General features: G+C 48.6%; 1 protein-coding gene across 1 annotated transcript in view; it reads right to left on the minus strand.

The window, feature by feature from the left end:
• RAD51C (RAD51 paralog C) overlaps positions 1–22,935 on the minus strand; it is a 375,353-nt gene that overhangs the window by 139,396 nt on the left and 213,022 nt on the right. Inside the window, exon 7 of the mRNA XM_086954987.1 lies at positions 8,329–8,389. Within this exon, the coding sequence (XP_086811113.1) occupies positions 8,329–8,389 (61 nt within the window). The remainder of the gene's footprint in view (positions 1–8,328; positions 8,390–22,935) is intronic.

Genomic DNA, 22,935 nt, shown 5'->3' on the forward strand with positions numbered 1-22,935 from the left:
GCGCACTGAAATCAACTGGACGGGCTATATTTCTTATGCATGAGCCACCGTTCTAAGATGGCCCCTTTGGTAGGGATAGACGCACACGTGATCGGAATGCGGGGGCGTGTGTACACATTACGGATGCATATTACCATGAGATTGGGGCATAGACAGTAACGAACGAGACAAGGCGCTCGTCTGACGATTTCACGGTGAGAAGTGTAGTTGTTGAGTTTGTGTGGATTATGTAGGAGGTAAATGGGTGATACAATACTCTATTTAAAATATGCCGCGCATATGGGGCACACGTAGAGACAGCATGTTTGTTGGCGGAGGTGATAATCTGAAAAACCGCGTGTGAGTGGTGACGGCTTGGGACTGTATCTTATACCGTCAAAGAAACATTCCAGGCATTATTATTCTATGGTCACTAGTATGGACGGGGGCTCATTCAACAGTATGAGTGTGTGTGTGGGGCTCCGAATACAAGTAGGAGAAGTGTAGCGGAGAAACCTTGACGCATTACACTGTGTCTCTTACTATAGAGGGGATGGCCCCGTGTGGTAGCATTCAGGCTGCTTTTAGGTAAATAACGTTCACACATTGTTTTTAAATTTATACAGCAGACCAGGGTGAGTTTGCACGTTTTTAACTTCCTATATGTGCCTATTTCTTTGGCAGTTAACACAGAACAAGTGTCCAAGAGTGGAGTGGCAGTGTATAGTGCAGCCCTGATGAATCTGCCAAAATTACTGTGGCAGTGAAACATGTCGGCAATAGGTAATGGTATGCATGAATAGCTACCAGCCTTTTTATTTCAACAGCAGACATTCATTTCTCTATGAATAAAGTTATTAAAGAGAATTGGATGCTGTGTTTTATGCACTTATTTATGTAATTTTTTGTCACTAGCAGATTTTTTTCTGCTTCCACTGTTTGTTGCGCCATTTAGTTTGTTGTTTTGGACACTCTCTCTTTTTTTTCTTTGAGAATCGGATGACAACCGATGATGAGTCTGGGGCATATCTAGAGATTACATACCAGTTACCCCGTTGGTGGTGTTTCCGTGAGGTGTCAGTCGTTTCTTGCACGTTTTTTCTAAGTAGAACTTGGTCTAACACTGATGGTATGGATGTCCGGTACTGATTAAGGTGTCAGACATTTTTATATGGTGTTCTGTGTAACTGTCAAGGAAGTTTGGCTTTTTTATTTCTAATTGCAGAAAACTATGGGCGAGGTGCAGTGAATTGTCCCCTTATTAGAACAAAATTATGTAGGGGAAGATAATAGTTATCAGTACGTTCAGACTGTCCTTTTATATAAGTAACTGACACAATTAGCGTCCTTGGGACAGGGTCTTTTGTGTTGGTTAATGTCTGAGTGGAGGGCGACCCGGTCCATATTTTCCCACTGAGCTCCTATCTAGGTTAGTCTGACTTAGCATAGCTATTGATTTAGCTCTGCTCAGACCTGATCAGCACAAAGTAACTGCAAGAGTCACAGAGGCCGTGTCAGTCTTTGCAGCAACACAGTCAACAGTACAGGGATTATAGAAACAGGTACTGAAATTCAAGGCAGATAACCCTGAAAGGTGCTCAAGCAGAAAAAAAACTTTAGAATAGTGAGTCACCCTCAGAAGGTTTGAGGCCAGAGCATGGGACATGTTTTTAGAGGAATGGATTTCAAAACAGGAGGCATAAAAGGGACTTTCAAGGTACTTCTACAGAGAGACCCACATAGGGTGTCGACAACATCTGAGACCTGGAGTAGCGCCTAGGCTAGCAGATACAGGACTACCAAAATACACACATTGCAACAGCATCTGACAACCCACCAAGCACAACAAATCCTTAGCAGTGAATGGTAATAAAGATACATCGTTTTCCAGGTTACACAATAGGGTCCAACACCAGACAAGCACATTTCTGAATGTTAAGCAAAATCTTACGAGCAAGTCATAGATTGGCTATAAGCTGATCCCAGTTAGCAGTTCATGAAAGCCCAGTAAAGTGTATGTTGCCCCCAGGCTGTCATAGGTCCATAAGTGGTTCAAGAATGGCGTTCACACTATTTTTGTTTGTTTGTTGGGAGGTGATAAGTTTGATATATATATATATACCCACACCTATAATCCATCTTTAAACATAAAACCAACTAACCTACACAATCAGCTGGAATAGAGAACTAGAAATTCCGGTTTCCGACTAGACTAAACTTGGGCAAAAATCTGGGTGAGAGCTGCTACTCCTTCATGTGTCCAGCATAGTCTGTCTGTAAGTCTCAATTTGACTAGAGTTTTGACATGGTACAGCTTTGTGGTCCATTGTTTGTGTATGCCGATAAGTACAACCATCAAGATATATATATATTTTTTAAAGAAGTATAAGCCACATTTAGGTGCACAAATACATTGAAGTACTAAATTACCCCTAGAGCAGGAGTCCGGACTAACGGTGCCCTCTCAGAGGCCTTTTCTACCTGGAGAGGCAGTAGTAGTACAAAGCTTTATTTCGATATAATGATATCTTAAAAGCACATAACATTAAAAATACAATTCATGTTGTTAAGAAAAGTTACTTAATAAATAATTAAAAAGACAAGTTAAAACAGTATTAAACCATTTACAGCTCTGAGTTAAAAGAAAAACAAGTGATTGTCTAAAAAAGAGTTCATCACACAGCTTTAAATCTGATCACCCACGCCCAGCTAAGAAATTTGGCTACCCCACACGCCAGTACTGTATTAGGATTAGATTGTAAAATTCTTAGTGCTGGGGCATAGCCTCTGGTCTCAAGTAGGCGACAGACTGGTTTTAGCCATTTGGATCTAGGTTTGTTGTAGGCACTGCAGACAAAAAAAACATGTGGGATAGTTTCCAGTTCAATGCTGCAGTGCGGGCAGGTGGCAGGCGTCTGATAGAGGGGTTTCCATTTAGAGGTGCGTTCACGGACTGGTAAGGTTCTCATTCTAAACTGTACATATAAAGCTCTGTCTTTGGGTTTTCTAATAAAGTCCATGTAGGGTTCAAGCAAGGGTACAGTTTTATACAGACGAAACTCATCGGTGAGTCTGCCCAAGTTATCCGCTCTAGATTGTTGGGCGTCGACCCACCGCCAGTAAGCCCGCTTGACTTCCAGTTTGGATAATGAAGCACCGGACTCCCACGCCACCCATAGGCCAATGGCCGTCAGAAGTTCCTTCATTTTAGAGAGCCAGACTATTTTGTGCGACCCCTGCAAGCTCATAACTTCTTTGAGGCCGTCTGCGTAGCTCTCTAGCTCTGGTGTACGCCACAGGCGGGACCAAAAAAAAAGCGGACACAGAATTATTAGATCTTTAATAGATCTGCGTCCAAGATGGTATTGAACGGGCTTGCTAGGGGAGCTCCTGGGGATGGACAATAGCTCCTTATAAAATTTGTTTTCAGCCATTACGAGGGGGTCAACATCATTAAAGCCCCAGAGCTCTGCCCTGTGCACTACCTACTGCTTTTGCAGAATAAATCTCTAAGGCAGGAGCTATGGGTCTTGATACTGAGGATCTGTGCTCCCTGCTTATGGCGCCCACAACCCGTTTGAAGTTTAAAACCATTTTTTCAATGTGGGGGTTCCACTTGAGTTGGTCGGATATTCTAATCCCAAGGTAGTCGAACATTTTAACCTGGAGAGGCACCTGTCAGGGGTGCACTCTCTTATTTGCGCTGGGGGTGGAGCCCCTGGCCTGCCTCTTACGTGCCGACCCCCAAATTCGAGGATGGTCCTGGGATCCCCATCAAAGTGCCCTATACACGGATGATGTCCTCCTTTTTCTAGCCGATCCGGAGAACTCTGGCCCACGCTGACTGGAGGTCCTCCGTGCCTTTGAAGATGTCTCGGGTCTACAGCTCAATCCAGTGAAGTCCACCCTGGTCCCCCTCCATTCGTCGAGAGCCTGCTTCGACTGGCAGTCGACAATCCCCTTGCGACGCCAATCGTTCAAATATTTGGGGATCTGGTTAACTTTGCTCCTGGAGCTGGAATGGGCTCTCAATCTCACACCGCTAGTCACGAAGGCCAAGGCTGATCTCAAACGCTGGCAGTCTCTCCCACTCAATCCCATCAGAAGAGGGGCGCTTTTTAAATGGATGATCCTCACCCGTTTTCTGTACATTCTCCAAAATATTGCCTTTCATCCTCCGGCTGGTTGGTTCTGTGAGTTCGATGGTATACTCACCCGGTTCTTGTGGGGAGGTGGGAGGCCCCATATGGCCCTGGCTCGCTGCCGGATCCCTCCCTTTGACGGGGGCATGGGTGTGACCAACCTTCACCTCTATTATCTGGCCACTAGACTTATTTTTGTTCACGACTGGTTCACTGGTCCGACCCGGCTTATCGTACCGAGCTCAGGAACATGGACTTTCCGCAGCTCCTGGCCTACTTATATGGGCCCCCATACTACAAACCATCCCGCCTGTCACTAGAGCAGTCCTAACGGCTTGGCGCCCTGCTCTGCGCTACACGAGGTGGGACAAGAAACTTTCTCAACATACACCCCTGTGGTACGGCACCTGGCTCCGTGAGGAGTCGGCCCTTTGGGTTTTCGGCAGTGGGACTGGATCGAGATTTCACTCCTCGGGCATGTCTGGGTGGGAGATCACATCAGAACCTTCTCCGACCTGCAGCACCGCCACTCCCTTCGTACCACCCAAATCTATAAATATTTGCAGCTCCGACACACCCTTAGTGTACACCCTTAGTGTACACATCCCACCAGCCACTTTCCAGCCACTTTCCTCTCTGAATTCAGCCCGCTAGAGTCATTATAGGGAACCTGGGTAGAGGAGGGGGTGTCACGGATTTACAGCTCCCTGGTGAACAATGGCCCTGTGACCCTAGACTCATCATCATCATCATTGTTTTATTGTGTGATTAATTAAAATCATTACAATATTTACAAGAAATAAAAACAGTGTATCAGCAAATACAAAAGGCTAGTAAAACTGAAATGAAGTCAGAATAGTCGGTTTCAGAAAATGTTCTCTCTGTGGTCATGTATCTTGGAATAAAACATACTAAGTCTGTCCGTATCAGATCATTCACTGGATGACCATTATCACCTAGTGATCTGTCCCTGTTCTTCTTTTTGTTCGGGGCGGCAAAATACCTTATATCTGTTCCTTATCTTGTAACAGCTTTGTTGCCTTCGCCATAAATTTGATTCCCCGACATGAAAGGGTAGGTGAAACACCACTTAGCCAACATATCACCGCCTGCCTGCAGGTGCGGATTTTTGACCCTAGACTCACTGCGCACCCGCTGGAAGGGTTGGTTGGGTCCCGTAGATGAAGCAGATTGGCGAGACGAATCTCATGGCTCCCAAAGCCCTGACGACCTCCTCTAAAGTACGTCTCGTCCAACTTTATTATCTTCACATGCATACCTCACCCCTGCTCAACTGTACAGGGCAAAACGGCACCCCTCCTCCACCTGTGCAAGGTGTAACCACGCCCCGGCTGATTTTTACCACATGGTCTGACAATGTCCTCTTCTGCTTCATTTTGGGCGGGTGTTGAGTCAGAGGTCACATAGACGTTGGGATGGTTGTTTCCCCACGCCCCCTTGCGTCTCCTCCTGGGAGTATTCGATGGGCTAGACGGCTCCAGACCCAAAAAACGCTTCTAGGGCACAGCGATTGCAGTGGCTAAACGATACATAGCGGTGGCCTGGTCTCAGGCCAAACCCCATACTGTGCGTAAATGGCGTTGTGTGGTAGATTGGTGCGCGGCCCAAGAGGAACCCCTCTTCGAGGTCAGGGGATGTCCCGAGAAGTTTCAAAGGGTTTGGGGCAAATGGCTAAATTTGTTGTTCTGATTATTATGCACGTTTCTTTTCAGTTGTGCTACATCCACGAGGTAGCCCCTTTGGGGTCCTTGTTTCTAGGTCTAATGTACCGCTGTCTATTGTCGATGGACTTTGATACAGTGTACACGCTCATGCTGTCTTCATATGTTTCGTTTATTTCAAATGCCAATAAATCTGATTACCAAAAAAAAGTACTAAATTCACTTTATAGCAAATTTAACATGAGTGCGGCATTACATTTAGGTGAAAATCACTCAGGTGAGCAAAATACAGAGAAAGTGCAGTAGTAAAATGTTACATTAACTGGGATGTGTAGATCTGTAAAACATCACGTTTAGTTGACAGCCCAGTAAGATGCAAAATCAACTTTGGTGCAAAAGCAGTGTGAGCGTGGAGTTCACATTCATATGCAAAATCACCCATAATGCAAGATCAATCGGAGTACAAACACTTATAAGAGCATAAATCACAATAGGTGCCTAATCACTTACTCAAATCAGCCAAACTACTTAAAAGTGGGTCACTGGAAATGTCCAGTGGACCATAGCAAGATGCACTGTAAAGGTGGACTGAGAATACTTAACATTGCTAAGATGTTGACTGTCATTGCTTGTGGAGACCCAAAATATAAAGTTCAAACATCACTGCTCCATGTATACCGAGAAATGGATTCTACATGCGGCCACTCCACTTTCAACACCTCATCACCACGGAGGTTAAGAATCGTAGGCACAATCATTTCCACCACACCTCTTGTTTTAGGTTGACAAAAAAAGAGAGATGGGGAAAAAGAGAATTGGCAGACTGAATAAAGGGCAATAGGAGAACTGGTAATGAAGGGAGAACTGAATATAGCATAGAGGTGTAAGTAGGAAAGGGAGTGAGGATAAAGTCCAGAAACCTTCTGGCAGCCTACTGAGACCAATAAGGCAAAGATAAGTGTGGGAAATGCAAAGAAAGAAAACTTCATGCACAAACTACATAACAAAGAGAGCACAAGAAAAGAGGAAAGGAAAAGGCAGTAAAGGAGAAGAGAGAAAAGATGGAGAAAATTACCATTTAATACCACACATCGCAGGAAAATATTACTCCTATTGGCATAAGCAAAAGTTCCTACTAGGATAGAATTACTGTAACCTGAAGATGTAGTTTAAACACAGCCCTGGTACTGAAGTGCACATAAGGATGAATGCAGTCATTTGCTTTCGTCATAGTATTTTATGCAAACATGTGAACTGAGAAACAATGTCCTAAACATCGCTTACAAAAATACCATCCCATTGGGGGCAGATTTTCTAATAACAATTGCAATTGGGCCCATATTTTTTACACTATATCTAGTACACAAAATTTCGGTCAAACGATATACGGACAATGATATTCTGGTACCCCATCCTCCCAGTGCAAGACCGCCTTCGGCTTTAGAAGGCTGACCCAACGCGCGAAGCTGTGGTGTGCGACAGTAAAATGCGAGCCGCCCAATGGACGAGGAGGGTCGACCGAGATCCTCTCTGTGTATATATTTTATTTATAATTTATAAATGTCATATTTATGATTTTTTTTTTTTAATGACGTGCCTAAACAGACTTGAAACCAGGCAAATAGGTGTCCAAAAAGGATTAGGGGGAAAAAAGTGGATTAAGAAATAAAAAGGCCCAGAAGAGGCAGCGAACACTCTAGCAGAGGAAAAGAATTGTCACGGTCCCGCTGGCGGCGGGCCGTGTCTGAGCAGGCGCCATGGTAACAGAAGAGGCCCAGATGGGTCTGGCTCTGTGCAGGGCTCCGTACCAGATGCCGCGCTTTCCACTCCGCGGAGGCGAGAGGCGTTTATCTGAGACGGTCACACCGATTAGCCCTTCAAACCCATTCCTCTGGCGCTGAACCGGCGCTGTCGCCTTCTCAAGAAGGGTGCACTGCCAAGATTGGATTACGTTTCACCAATTAACCCCCGGAACGAACAATCTGCATTTATCCTGTACATCTCTCAACCTGTGAGGAAAAAGACACTCTCCCTAAGGTTTTATAAATGCCCGTGATGGTTCAGTCCCCCCGTGCGTGCACAAACACAAAGGAGCATGGGGGACAACAGAAGGGCGCCGGCGAGGGGGGTGCAGGCTCAACCGAAGCAGCTTTAGGATGAAAGGATGTGGAATTCACGCAGAACCTCTCCTGTAAACTGCACCTCTGCCTACGAGGCGCGTGGGCAGTGATTAGCAGGTTTCACGAGACATAGGGCGGGAAGTAATGGAAGGTCAGGAAGCACCAAGGAGTTAGTGAGGCGATCAAGGACCAGCAGGATGAAGGCACCTCCACTGGGCACCCCGCCTCTGTTCTCCAGTAGTGCGAACCCTAGGCCCCCCCTGAGGTGGCTGTAGGAATGTAGGCATGGCGATGAATACTACGTGGAGCACCAGGGCGGATTTGCTCTTCTTCAGTTCATGCTAGTCCCAGTCTCCCCCGTTTCCCATCAATATGTTATCTTCTGCTTGAAAGCTGCAGCCTTACCTTTGTCGGTTCTCCCAGTGAAGGATCACGCGTATGGTGGCTGCATGTCCCCAGCTTTCACCTAAGGACAGACAAAGCAGTCATCATGCATTTATTTAACAGACATAGTTGAGGACGACAGACAAAGCATGTGCATAGTGCCAATACATTTACATTGCTTCAGAACTCACCCAGATAGCACCAAAACAACAAAGGCTGGTGGGGGGGAATGGGTGGGGGATGGGGGTGATATCCAAGCAGAAACTGATGTCAACAGGGTCTACAGTCTACTTCCACATCACTGTCCACCTGGTATATGCCCCAAATATAGCCATGAGAGCAAACACGTGCTGTAGGAGCGAGGAGGGTTGGGAGTGGTCATCCAGAATGTCAGGTGTATCGCTGTTGGTGATGGTTGCAGAGGTGAGTTTGCAGCTGTAGTTCAAAATGGAGACAAGGTGGTGTCTGATGCCAAAGGGGTTTTTAATACATAGATTCGGAGCATTTTTTTCTTGCAGCTTTAAAGCCATGCTTTGGCTTCTAGTACTCCATTCATCACCAGGCATGCTCAGTTTCTCTGCGCTCTTCACTGGCGGGTTTGAGATAAGCCCGCTGCAGCTGACGCAGCAGGTCTTGATTATAATACCAACCTGCAAGGTCCCTCAGGTTGGGCTCATCTGATAGAATTCCTCTCATCTCTTGCGGCAGAGAGCTCTAAAAAACTGCCAGTGAGCGAGCAGGACGTTGCTACTGTCTGATCGTGAGAGGCCTAGTCTTAAGACTATGGCACACAAGTCCCATTTTTGTTAGTTATGGTTTCACAGAGATAGATAATGCAGGGTCCACCAATATTTGTGGTTTTTTTAAGGGACATATCGCTATAAATGGAAAGGTTGAGGTATTTTGGAACAGGTTGCGAGTTAGGCGAGGGAATCCTTCCATGTCCATGCAAGAGACCCAGGATTGGATGGGAGAATGGTTACTGCTGCAGCAGATGACAACATCAGTTTGGTTGCATTGGGTTTCAGGGAGGTTCCCGACATCAAAATCGGACTTTAAAATGAAGGCAGGATTAGAGGTGGTGCTGGTTGTTAATTATTACAACAAATCTGATATTGGAGTGTTGTTGGCGTAAGAGTGCATCTTTAGGAGTCCAAGAAGACTTCTATAGATTACATGTTGTTTTTGAAGAACATCAGCAAGATGATGGATTCGATAGATGACTGGAAGGGGTTATGGAGTTGAGGGGCCATATGGACAAACTGGTGCCTGTTGCATAGGTTTGTCTTGAATGTCCATTTGGGGATGAAGGGGGGTGCAGGAGTGCCTTGGGTTCAACTGTGTCAAAGGTGGATGTAAAGTCAAGTAGTACCTGGAGGTAGGGTTCACTATTGACCATCATGCAAAGAATATCCTCCATGCATTAAATAGTGCCAGTTTATATGCCACATTGCGCCAGAAGCCTGATTAATAGCCATGTTGGAAATAATGGGAATTAATATTGGTCTGTCCAGGAAAAGAGACCATCACTTCCTCAGGAAGGGGAAAAGTTGGAAAGGATGGGGTGGGCAGGCTAGTCGCTAGGGTTATTGGAAAAGTTTACTGTGCAAGAGACGTGCTGACACTGTTGGGCATAGCTGTGAGTGAATCTTATGAGATTTTATACTAAAGGAGGGAAGAATGTTCTTCGCAGGACGAACATCCTTCAAACATCAAAATAGTCCGCAGAAAGCTTCTGGTGGGAGATTTGTTTATATGGTTGTAATTCCAAAGCCTGGTGTAAATTCACATTAATATGTTCAGTCTAAATTGTCATTCTAAGGAAGTCAAGTTGAATTATAATTTTTTTAATTGCTAGCAGTTTTGTAGAACACAGACGTGGCCCAAGAATATTAGAACACTTCACTTGAGCACCAGATTACTTTACACAAGGTCAGAATTATTTTTGGCACGGGGACAATAAGTGATATACCCTGAATCCGAGGTTGTTGAGTCAATGCCAGGACCCAACCCAGATTCCCCAGTTTCAAAGTTGGCAGTTCTGGCTGATGAGCCACACCATCTCTCCTATTACTAAAAAATAAGTCTCATCCTCTCACTAGCATTCACATGCTGCAAATTATTGTCATAAGACTTCTGTTCTCTTTTAGTTCGTCTCAAGTCGGAATAGAATTACCAATACATTCTTTATCTGACTTTGTAAAGGCTACTAGTAAGTGCACTGTAATTCTCATTTCCTGCTATTATAGTACCAGCATGGGCCTCACTACCTGCAATACGGGTAAAATCGTTGTGTATAGGAAACCATATACGAAAAATTATTCATTCTAAGAATCAGCTAGAAACACGCGTGCCTCATTCAGGTGGGCCTATATAAATAAAGTGTCGGAAATCACTCCAGCTCCAATTAATGTACAAGCTATAAAGCATTAAATACTATTGCCAAACGACTTCTCATAATCTAAGTAGCCCTCGAATAAACCCGCACATAAGATTATGTTTTCACTGAATTATGCTTCTCTGTAACAGGGGTACTGGAATCGGACAAACCTGTAAGGTAACCTCGTGTTTCTATAGGTGATGAAGAAGATCCCCCGCATTTGACCCAGGAACTAGTAGATACGCTACAGTAGATTTTTTTTAATAAAGACTCAAAATGTATGTTGTATTCTTAGACAAGTCATGTAAGAAATAATTACAATACTAATAATGAATACTTCAGTGATTAAAATAAGATGAGAGCAAAAACTAGAGGTTAAACAATTCAAACTTCTTGCGCACACTTGCAACACCCTATACAACATAGGACCAGAATACCTAAACAGGTGCATACACTTTCACCAACCCACCAGACTCCTATGATCGGTCCCCTCGCACACAATCCCTGCATCTGCAAAAGCAAAACTGGAGTTCAATCATTCCATTACAATGCACCCAAGACATGCAACAACCTGTCTCAATGCATCAGAGCCTCCTCCTCACTTGAGTTCCGCAAGAAGCTAAGGACTTGGCTCTTTGGATAAGGGGGACCACAAACTACACACCAGGCCAAGCATCTGGATACCCTCTCGGGTGATTAGTGCTCTATACTCATCAATATAACCTAACATAACAATGTTCATCACATATTCTTAAGTCTTGTTAAACCTCTTGCATCCTGTATGGAACTCTCTCCTACCCAAGACGCATGTTCAACCTTCTTCCTCAGCCTTCAAAAAAGAAGTCAAGATGATCTTTATGAACAGATTACTCACCTTCATGACCGAACAAGGCCCAAACACAATAGCATGACCTGATCACTAATGTTCAAATGCACAAACACTGGCTAGCTGCCACTGTGCCCTGATCTGACAGACTGCGTCACTGGCGACAGAGGAACATGAGGCTACTAGCTATTTAATTATGAACTATTTAATTATGTGGTTTTAAATGTATGTAACACACTCCGATACCCCACGGTCATGTTCGCGATATATAAACATAAAAATAATAATGTGTCAGCAGGCCTCAAATCGGATCCCCATTGGACAGCATTTTTCCAGGAACTAATCATTCGGCTTTCTGTTCCCAAAACCCCAGGGTCTTTTACATCTGTTCTGTCTTATGGTGCCTGCAGAGCAAGTGGGGGCAAAACATGCAGATCCTGCATTTTGCAACGAAGGGCTGAAAACAGTATTCCAATTAATGTATTAGGCATCACACAGACATTTCTTGTACCCTTTAAATTCTCCTGGCTTGGAACTTGCACAAGATTAACATGCTAACAGACTATAGCCACCACACAAACACATACTTTGTAAGACTGTAAAAATGAAGCTGAAAAACTCATGTTAATTTAGGCCTAAAAGAGACACAATATAGACATATGTCTACTGCAGGAGACCCACCTTCATGTCGTGCCATCCCGAGGCTGAAGCACAACAGGTGGAGCCACGTCTACTCCTCCATATATTCTAATTACTCCCGTGGAGTGGCGGTATTGGTTAAGCGGGGCTTGGACTGGAGAGAGGGAGAAATACATAAGGACCCTGAGGGCAGATTCATTATCATACTGGGCACACTGGGTGGGGTTTCCATTGTGATAGTGGCGATATACGGCCCCAACGTGGACTCCCCTAGTTTCTTCCAAGACATCTGGGCTAGAGTAAGAGCGACTGGTTGCAGTACCGTTCTTTGGGGAGGAGATTTTAATACCACATTAGATGACAACCTGGACAGACGGGGTGGAGGAGGCGGCCCGGGCCCTACACCCTGCTGCAAGCGAAGCTCTAAATGCCATACTCTCAGATGGAGACTTAGTCGATATCTGGCGCTGTAGACACCCTTCGATTAGAGAAGGCACCTGTATCTCTGAACACCACAGCGCCTGGTCCCAGCACTTGGATTTTTGGCTGGTTTCTCGCAATGTGGCCACCTAGACCATTGAGGTGTAGCATCTGCTGCAATTCCCGTCGGATCACGCCCATGCCTTTAGAAGTTGGCGCTTCCCGAGTTCCTTCCATGCGCGTTCTCTTGGCGGCTCCCACCACATGCCCTGTTAGATGAGGCCTTTAAAAAGAAATAAGGACAGATATAACCGATTACTACACTCTCAATGCCGGTTCAGTGGACACAGAGGCCTCCCTCTGGGAGGCATTTAAGGTGGTCATTAGAGGTCAGTGTATTGCCCACCAAGCGGGAGTGTTGAAAGCCATCTGTGGCACGTTTGCCTCACTTGAGTCTCAAATAAGAGGACTTGAAACACAATTTTTTTCCACCAATCAACTTGACACTATGGCCCTCTTGAATACCAAACTGCTGGACTACGCTGAGGAGGCACAACACAAGGTCAAGTTTCTCGGGAAATATGCAGAGGCGCGAAGATATGGGGAGGGCGATAGGCCGGGACGAACACTTGCTAGCATGATTCGAACCCCGCGTTCTACTACCTACATTCCTGAACTGACAGACACGCAGGGAGCTGCTCTTAGGGGGCAAGCAGGTATTCTTGATGAATTCTCCTCTAGACTCTACACAGCAACACAAGAGACGTGCCCAGAGGGAATACAGTCCTTCCTAGATTCTTTGGAGTTAATCTGGTTCTGTCAAAAGACACAGGAAATACATGGATGTCCTGTTTAATGTAGAGGATGTCACTCAGGTCATAACAAGTTTACCCCTTGATAAGGCCCCTGGGTCTGACTGCCTAAACACCGCCTTCTACAAAAAGTATGTGGAGGAACTAGCGCCTCATCTGATGGCATTATATGAGCAGGCCCAAAACTACAGGTATATTGCCTCCAACTATGCATGAGGCAATAATCATAACTCTGTTGAAACCGGGGAAACCTGAGACTAAACTAGATTCATATAGGCCATTGTCATTAATAAATGTGGAAGTAAAGATTGTGGCCATGTTGATAGCCAACAGGCAGCAGCGCCTACTTCCAATTATCGCTTTTGCCCAACCAGCCGTGATTCATCCCTGGGCGGTCTACTTCTCATAACCTTCGGACTGTCTTTTTGGTGCTACATTACCTCTACCCTAACGTACATGCAGCAGCAGTTTTTCGACACTACTAAAGCGTTTGATTCGCTCAAATGGCCATATCTATTCGCTACCCTAGTCCGCATGGGATTTAGCCAGGTCTTCATTAATTTGATCCGATTGTTATATACTAAGCCCTCTGCCCGGATCAGGGTGAATGGCCTCCTATCGGAACCCTTCCCTATCTCGCGGGGTACTCGGCAGGGGTGTCCCCTTTCCCCCCTGCTTTCCGCGATTGCGACGGAGCCTCTTGCTGTGAGCATCAGGCAACTTCACACGGCCAGGGGGATCAGGTTCAGCACCAGGAGCCTTCTCATTGCGCTCTACGCAGATGATGTCACCTTATACATCACTGACCCGTGACAAATCTAGACCCCATTTTGAGAGAATTCATTAGATTCGGAGGCTGGCAGGTGTCTCCATCAATTGGGCTAAGTCCGTCGTGTTTCCCTTGACGGATAACACAATCCTGGTGATTTCGGAGTTCCCTTCAAAATGGGAGGCTGAAGAGGTTAAATATATGGGCATTTGGATTTGCCGCGACATACAGGAGGTGTGGAATTTAAATTATGGCCGTGCATCACTTGGTTGGAAGAGAAGGTTACAATATGGTCTAAGCACCCATTATCCCTAGCAGGGAAAATCGCCCTAACGAAAATGGTTGTATTACCGAAATTTCTTTATTTATTTGTCAACATTCCGATCCCCCTCACACATCATTTTTTCAAGTCCTTATGATCACTGCTAGTTTCTCTGGTGTGGGCAGGTGGGCAAGCTAAAGTTTCATGGGATTTGCGGACACTCCCGTAGTAACAGGGTGGGATGGGTGCTCCAGATATGCCCTGTCCGCTCAAGCTCAGTTCCTGCAATACTTGGTTCACCTGACTCCCTTCCAGCCTCATGTAGGAGTGGAGACTGACGCCTTGACACCTGTTCCTATACAGGTGGCGCTGTACCAGCCATACCGCCGCCCCCGAGACGGCATAGACACCTCAGAGACCTTACGTTGGGCATGGGATGAGCTGCGGCAGTGGGCGGGCGCCCCAGTACTATATGCCCCATCTATTCCATTAGCACACAACCCCATGTTGCCAAACACACAGGACGGACTTAGAAAATCAATGAAACAAAAATTAAGCCTTCATATGTTTGCAGACCTTTACCCAGAAAACACATTCAGGTCTCCTCTAGTTGCAGCGGAGGGTCAGAGGGTGCCATCTAACGAAAATTTCCTATACCATAAGCTATGTGCCGCCTGCCACGCCCTACATGATGGTTTTCCGGTGTCCCCACCACCCTTGTCAGCCTTAGCGAACCTGTTATGTTCACCATCGCCCTGTAAACTTGTCACACGCCTCAACACGCACATGCAAAACACTGCCCCATTGATGAATCCCAGAGCATTACAGGAGTAGAACGACAAGCTGCCTGCCCCGCTAACTGAGAACAATGGATATATTGCTGCTGCCCACTCACCGAGCTGTCTCAAAATTGTAGGCTTCGCCCGATTCATTGTAAGTTCCTTCACAGGTTCTACAGGACATCTATAGGCTTGCACTGTATGGGGCTTAGGGACGATGAGAGCTGCTGGTGCTGTAGGTTCACTCCTGCTTCTTTCTTACACATGGCATGGGATTGTCCAAAGCTCACGACATTTTGGTCCACAATTTTTACATCGATTAACCAGATCATTGGTACATCTCTATCCCCATCCCCCCTGTTGGGCTAGCTGAGCAACATCAAAGACACTCCAGTTAAGGTACGCAAATTACACGCATTACTTCTCTTATCCGACAAACACCAGGTTGCCGTGCACTGGGGGAAGAGGAGAGTGCCTTCTGTTAAGGAGTGGATCAGGGACGTCACATATGGTCACTCCCAATTAAACACATTCTGGGAACTAATGCCCCCTACTTCAAGACCTCGTGACATCTGGGAACCATTTATTGCTTGGGCCCGGGAGAAGCAGGGGACAGATGGAGACACCCCGACATGTACAGGGTCAGTCGAGGGGCTGTTGTGAAATGTTAAAGCTATCTATCTTTTCACTGTTAACCTGCCTGCAGTACGAGTTTCTGAAATTGTAAACACATCCCTCAAATGATTATTTCTTGATTGACATTTTTCTGTCTAGCACCAGTGGAAAGGGCGCATATTGTACAACAGTTGCAACAAACTTACTGTGCTGATTTTATATCTGGACATGCATCGCTAGCATACTGGATTGTTGTTTTGTATGTGTTTAGGTTTTGACTAGCGATGCATGCGTACGGAGTACGCATGTGCTAGGAAAAAACCTAATGAGTATTGTAGTGGAGTTAGGAACGGCACCCGTCATTTATTGGCTAGCTCCATAAATGGAGCCTAGCCATTGGACGATGGGCCTGTCCGTCAATGCCGGACCAGATTCGGGGGCGTTCCCGAGAATTTTTGGCTTTTGGCGACGTCACGCTACGTCAGCCAAAAGCCCTCGGGAACGCCCCCGAATCTGGTCCGGCATTGAGCCGGTGCGTGAGTGCTTTGTTTTTTTTGCCGTGTGTGTCTGTTCGCGCTCCCTCCCCCTCCCTCCCCCTCCGTTGTCAGTGTGTGGCCGTGGCCGTTCCCGCCCCCCTCCCGCTCTCCGTGCCTTTCCGCCCCCCCTTGAGGTGCGCGCGGGCTCCTTGGTTCTCCCTCCCGGGCTCACAGCATCTGCTCAGTGCCGCTGCAGGCTCGGCCCCAGTGTTTCTGTTTTCCGCCCACTGCTCGAGAGGAGGAGCCACAGGGAGCGCTGGAAGTCTGCGCTGCTCCCGGGTGACAGCAGACGGGGAGCCCAGAGAGGAACTCCCGCAGCAGCCGGGTGAAGCGAGGCGGGACTGGCCTGCAGCGCTGCCACTTTGGCCGCCTCACTTGGAAGGAGGGAGCAGCGGGCGAGGGTGGAGGGCTGACGGGAGCAGGAGCGGAGGGTCGGCTGAAAGTTAGCACTGGAGGAGCCAGGGAGAGGAGGAAGGAGCCGGCGCTTGAGGAACATGCTGCGGCCGCCGGGGAGCCAGGAAGCCGACCAGGGCTCCCTCCTCCTGCTACTGGTGCTGGGCGTGCTGCCGCTGCACTGCCTGTTGGCTGACACCGTAGGTGAATGCGTCCAGGGTCTGATGGAGGTGGAGGTGCAGTATGGGCAGTGTCGTTGGAGCAAAGTGCGATAGAGCGCGAAGTGCTGCAAAGTGCTCACCGGGCATACAGCGCTAAGGGGCACCAGAGAAGGCGAGTGCTCGCTGTGCACTTGTCGAGCATGTAGGATTGGGGGGCTAGTGCTGTAATGGGGCAGTGGCAAAGCACGCCTTGCTGGGGGCAGATACAGTGTTAAAGGTGCACATGCGTTCTTGTAAGTGCAGTGCATTAAGTGCCAGGTGCAAAGGGGTAGCTTGAATGCAGTGTGTCTGCCCCATGGGGGTGCAAACAACGGCGGGTGTGTTGCCCGAACCTGTTCTGTTTAATATCTCGGGGCAGGCGCTATGTGTGAGGAGGCAGCGTGGGTTGTGGTCTAGTGAGAGCGGCACTTAAGCCCTGCAGAGGCGGTTTATTGTTATGCTTTCGAAGTCAGCAGGGGCGTGCAGGAGGCCGAGAGTTGCTGTGGGACAATGGCAGAGCTGTGGGTGGGCACTACTTATGAATCCATGTATCTGATGCAACAGAAAAATGCACCAAATCCATTCTCTGAAATTGTTATTTTGACGTAGAAGCCTGCTTTTGTCGAGTTCGTTCTGTGATTCATGTGTTTGCTTTACTTGTTTCCACTAGAATGCTTCTTCAATACGTTTTTTTTTTTTTTTGCATCTCTGGGTAAAGTGGAAACCCCGTCATTTAGCTATTCACATGCGTATAGCACTCCGTGCTGCAAGTGACAGGTTACATACCAGTTCCTCGCCTCCATCCCTCCCCCAATGTGCGTGGACGTCAGCTGCGAAACTTTGTTGTATGTAAGCCGAGGCAGCAAGGTCGTAATTAACAGGGCTAGTAGATGTGCTACTGGGAGAAAGAATGACAGTTCATCTGAGTAATGTTTCCAGGGGAATTTGCACCCCCCCAAGGTGTATGTGGCCCACAAGCTTTCGTTTCGGAGATGTCTATCAGATACGATCTAAACACCAGAAAGTGATGTAATTCATTTAAAAAGTTGTTATTGATCAGCTACTAATTTAATGGAATGTCTAGTCACATAAATGAGGCACCTGTACCCGGAGGGGTGCACATAGTCTCAGAAGCCGCCGCTCACAGGACCTGACAGAGACACAGAACCTTGCATGGCAGCAGGCAGCAGTTGAGGGTCTTTGACAGACCATTCAAGAAGCACTGCTCGCCCAGGAAATACACGATGCAGACATGCTTTTTTGCTACCTAATGGTCAATCGACAGGTAAAGAAGCCAAAGCACTTTTTTATTAATTCATATGCTGGCCACGTGACTCATTCCTCAATTCCCCTTTTTGTGAAATGATCTTGTCTCCTTATTTTACTGGATGTAAACGGGAGTACTACGATAATGTGCAGACGCAGACTTTTTTTGGGAGAGCGGATTATTTGCAGAATGTGAAAAGTACCATGCATACGTGAACCCACTATCGTTGCAAAGTCCCATCTCCATGTTTGGTTTTGCCCAGTGCTTACCTGAAGCCAGCTTGTATGATCCAGGGTTGTGTTTTTTATTTAAATCACCAGTTAATGGAGCAAACTGCCTCCCGGTGTACCTGCGCCTCTGTCCCGTGCATCCCCGTGCGCCTCCTCCTTCCCTCTTGTCCTGCTCCTCTGCCTCCTTTCCCTCTGCACCTGTCCCGTGCCCCTGTTTCGAGGGTGTCAGTCCCTCGTGCCCTTGCCCAGGTGCCCCCTGCCTCAGTGCCACGTGTCTCTGTTCCCTTTGCCTCCGTTGACAGTTCTCCGGTCCCCGACCCGGTGATTCAGCCCTGGTGCTCCTGTCTCTCCCCCTTGCCTGTCTCGTATGCCCATGTCCCGTGTGACTCTCCCGTGTGCCCCTGTCCCATGTGCCACCCCTGACCTGTGTTCCTCTGTTCCGTTTGCCTGTCCCATGTGCCAATGTCCCTTGAGACTGTCTGTGTGCCTGCCTCATGTGCCCCAGCCCCGTTTACCTGTCCCGTGTTCCTCTGTTCAGTTTCCCTGTCCCTTGAGCCTGTCTGTGTGCCTGTTCCATGTGCCCCTGTCCCGTGATCCTCTGCCTGTGTGCCTGTCCCATGTGCCTTTGTCCCGTTTGTCTGTCCCGTGTGCCCATGTCCCGTGAGACTCTGCCTGTGTTCCTCGTGTACCCCTCCCCACGTGCGCCCGGTTCTCCCAGCTCCACCGTGCCTGCAGGGTGCCAGGCTGCCTACCTGGGGTTGCTGCCGGCCAATTGTTACAATTGAGATTACATACTAGTGACACATTACAAGCTACAGAAATAAAAGTAAGAGTCAAAAACGTTACTTTCAATCACTCCTGTCTTTACATCATCTCATGTGCACCCGGAGCTACACCCCAGGCAGCTAGAAATCTATCACTTCAGAATCTAATTGTGTTCCCTTTAAAATACCTCGATGCCTGCGGGGGATGAAGGTGTCACATCTTTGGGACGAACCCAGGAAACGTGTATTCTGCTATTGGGGTTTGTAAAGCACAAGTAACACAGGAGGCGTCTTAGCGCTAGCTAAGAATGCAGTGAATGGTATAAGGGGAGGAAACTGGGAGGCCAAGGAGAGATAAAAAGCCATTCCGGAAGTCCAGTAGGTTGGGTCCATTTTTGATATGCAAAATGTGCTTTTTAAATTATTATTGTTGTTGTTTTTATTGTTATTGACCTCAGACACGCAGCCCCTTTCTGCTCGGCTCCTGCCTCAGGTAGAAGTCACCATGTCCCCTGCGCCTCTGTCCCGTGCATCCCCGTGCGCCTCCTCCTTCCCTCTTGTCCTGCTCCTCTGCCTCCTTTCCCTCTGCACCTGTCCCGTGCCCCTGTTTCGAGGGTGTCAGTCCCTCGTGCCCTTGCCCAGGTGCCCCCTGCCTCAGTGCCACGTGTCTCTGTTCCCTTTGCCTCCGTTGACAGTTCTCCGGTCCCCGACCCGGTGATTCAGCCCTGGTGCTCCTGTCCCTCCCCCTTGCCTGTCTCGTATGCCCATGTCCCGTGTGACTCTCCCGTGTGCCCCTGTCCCATGTGCCACCCCTGACCTGTGTTCCTCTGTTCCGTTTGCCTGTCCCATGTGCCAATGTCCCTTGAGACTCTGTCTGTGTGCCTGCCTCATGTGCCCCAGCCCAGTTTACCTGTCCCGTGTTCCTCTGTTCAGTTTCCATGTCCCTTGAGCCTGTCTGTGTGCCTGTCCCATGTGCCCCTGTCCCGTGATCCTCTGCCTGTCCCATGTGCCTTTGTCCCGTTTGTCTGTCCCGTGTGCCCATGTCCCGTGAGTCTCTGCCTGTGTTCCTCGTGTGCCCCTCCCCACGTGCGCCCGCTTCTCCCAGCTCCACCGTGCCTGCAGGGTGCCTGGCTGCCTACCTGGGGTTGCTGCCGGCCGGTCCCGGGGCTGCTCCGATGGCCGTGTGTATCCGATGGCCGTGTGTGCTGAGTCCGGACTCCACGCCCCTGACCCCGCGGCTTGAGGTTCTTATCCCCTTATTTCCTGTCCCTGCTCTGTTTCCCTTTTCTTGTGTGCTTTATCACTGAACCATTTCTGCTTTAACTCTGAACTTTCTATTCGGCCGCCTCTCCCAGACCCCTGTCTTTACTGCCCTCTGTCCATTCTCTCGGCCTCATAGTGTTTGTCCGGGGAGTCACTCTCTGCCCGCTGTCCCTCTCGCTCTCTGTCTCTCTGTATTCTTGTCACCTGCTCTCTGCTCTGTGTCTCTCTCGATCTCTGCTCCCAGCCCTCATCTACCTCCTTCTCCCTTTGTTTTTGTTGACTCTCACTTTCCTTCTGTCTCTGATTTGTCTCTTCCCCTGGCCTCCCCTGTCTCAGCTGTCAGCGCTCATCTGTCCCTGCTGTCCGTCTCCTCTCTCTCTCTCTCTCTCTCTCTGCTTCCAGCCTCCCTCTCCCTGGCCTTGCTCTCCTCTCTGTTCTGCCCGGCACTTGCCTTTATAATCTCGCTGTAATTGCTTTTAATCGGATTATTGGCAGCTCTCTCCTCTCTGCTCCTGGATAGGTCTCCAGGCCCCACTCAGGCTCCGCCTGACGAGAAACGTCATTTCTCAGCAAAACGCCCGTGTGTTTTACCCTCTCTCGGTTTCCCTCTGGCGTGTTCTGCCCCCCACCTGCTCCCAGATACTGGCCCAGTGGCACGGGCCCTGGTGCCAACCAAGAAAAGTGCCTCTGGTGACCCGGTTGGGAATTAAAATCTGAATGCAGTGGGCCTCTGGGAGCACTGGTGCCGCTGCACCTGCTGCACAGTGATAGCCACGCCGCTGCTAGTTCTCATGCACTGGGATGCCCCCTGATCCCTAGGCCGCACGGCTCCCTGCTCCTGCGGGCCCAGTCTCATGCAGGCCTCTCTCCTACAGACCTGAAATTCCTTCATGGGCTGTGCGGTTCTGTACCCACCCTGGCATGGATGCCTCTTCCTCGTGCAAGCCCGCGCCATCTTATGCAGATCGCCACTCTACCCTGCTTCTCCCGAAGGTTCACTGCCCTCTCACCCTGCATCTCTTGCAGGGCTCTTGTATCTTCCCTGCTTCTCCCTGAAGGGTTACTGCCCTCTCGCCCTGCATCTCTACCATCTTCCCTGCTTCGCCCGAAGGTTTACTGCCCTCTTGCCCAGCATCTCTTGCAAGGCTCCTGCATGGCTCTGTGAGGGTGTGTGGAGGGCTCTGTGTGGCTGTGTGTGTGGGGAGCTATGTGTGGCTGTGTGTGTGGGGGGCTTTGTGTGGCTGTGTGTGTGGGGGGCTCTGTGTGTGTGTGTGTGTGTGGGGGGGCTCTGTGTGTGTTTGTGTGTGTCATTTGCGAGAAATAAAGCTAGTGGCATTGTAAATGACAATGCCATTTATTTATGTTAAAAAAAAACAAATAAAAATGTCAAGAGCAATGCCAATAGCTCTAACTTTAACAAAGGCAAAACCATTGCATTGTAAATGCTTGTTTTGTATTTCTTTTGAAAACACCATTAAAAAAAAAAATAATTTGGACCTAAAACGTAGGCATAGCCCACATGCAACATAAATCAAACAATTAGATCTATCCAATGCAAGAGCATGGACTATATTATCATGCATCAAGGACTGTAACATATGTAACTTTATCAAATATATAAAGAAGCAAGGCGTGGCCAGGCAGCGAGGCGAGATGGCCGCGTAGGGCGCAGCTCTGGGACCGGCCCCATCCCGTCGTCTATCCTGACTTAAAAATCCGGCCTGCCCGATCGCAGTATAATGCGTCGGAGTACCGCCTGATTTGAATCGGCTGACCACGGTCTCTCTCCGTCACAGGAGACTGCAGATCTCCTCACAGCGAAGGTGGAGCCTGGTGCCTGGGCTAACGCCGGGACCCACAGTACTCAGTGGGGCCGCGACGGATCTCTGCCTTATTTGGCCGATTTCCGCTGTGGCACCGCAACAGGAGAGTGCCACTACTGGAAGCCACAAGATGCTCCCGCATTGCCTGGCCAGGGCTTTATAATCGCACGGTGCTGGTGGATAACTCGGAACCGCCCAGGGAGAACGGTGCGGGCTGCCCGTCTGCCCCACGACGCCGTCTCCCTTTAATCCGCGGGCGCCCATTGCAAACTGTTTTCCCCTTATCCCCCATCCTTGCTGCTGATGTGAGGCCCGGCGTTTGGATCTGCGCCTGGGCCTACAGTGTGAAGCGGAGCGGAGCTGTGGCTCTGCAGGACTTGGCCTGCACTCTTTGAGGTGCCGCATCTGAAGGGCTCAACCTTCAGACCGCGCGGTACATCGCAATCTTGCCGGATTGGGGCTCTCTGACCCAGCGGCTTCAGGCGGCGGCCCGGGACTGCCTTGGAAGGGGGAGGCAGGCCGCTCAGCTGTCCTGGGCGCCGTCTGGTTCCTGTGCTGTGGTTGTCCAGGGTGTTGTGGGACTTCGTTCCTCCTCCCCCGCAAAACACAGCCTGTACCGGGGGCCGCATTAGGGACGTGGCACCATCTGA

This window comes from Lissotriton vulgaris, chromosome 2_1, assembly GCF_964263255.1.
Source record: "Lissotriton vulgaris chromosome 2_1, aLisVul1.2, whole genome shotgun sequence".
In the NCBI taxonomy this organism is placed as follows: Eukaryota; Metazoa; Chordata; class Amphibia; order Caudata; family Salamandridae; genus Lissotriton; species Lissotriton vulgaris.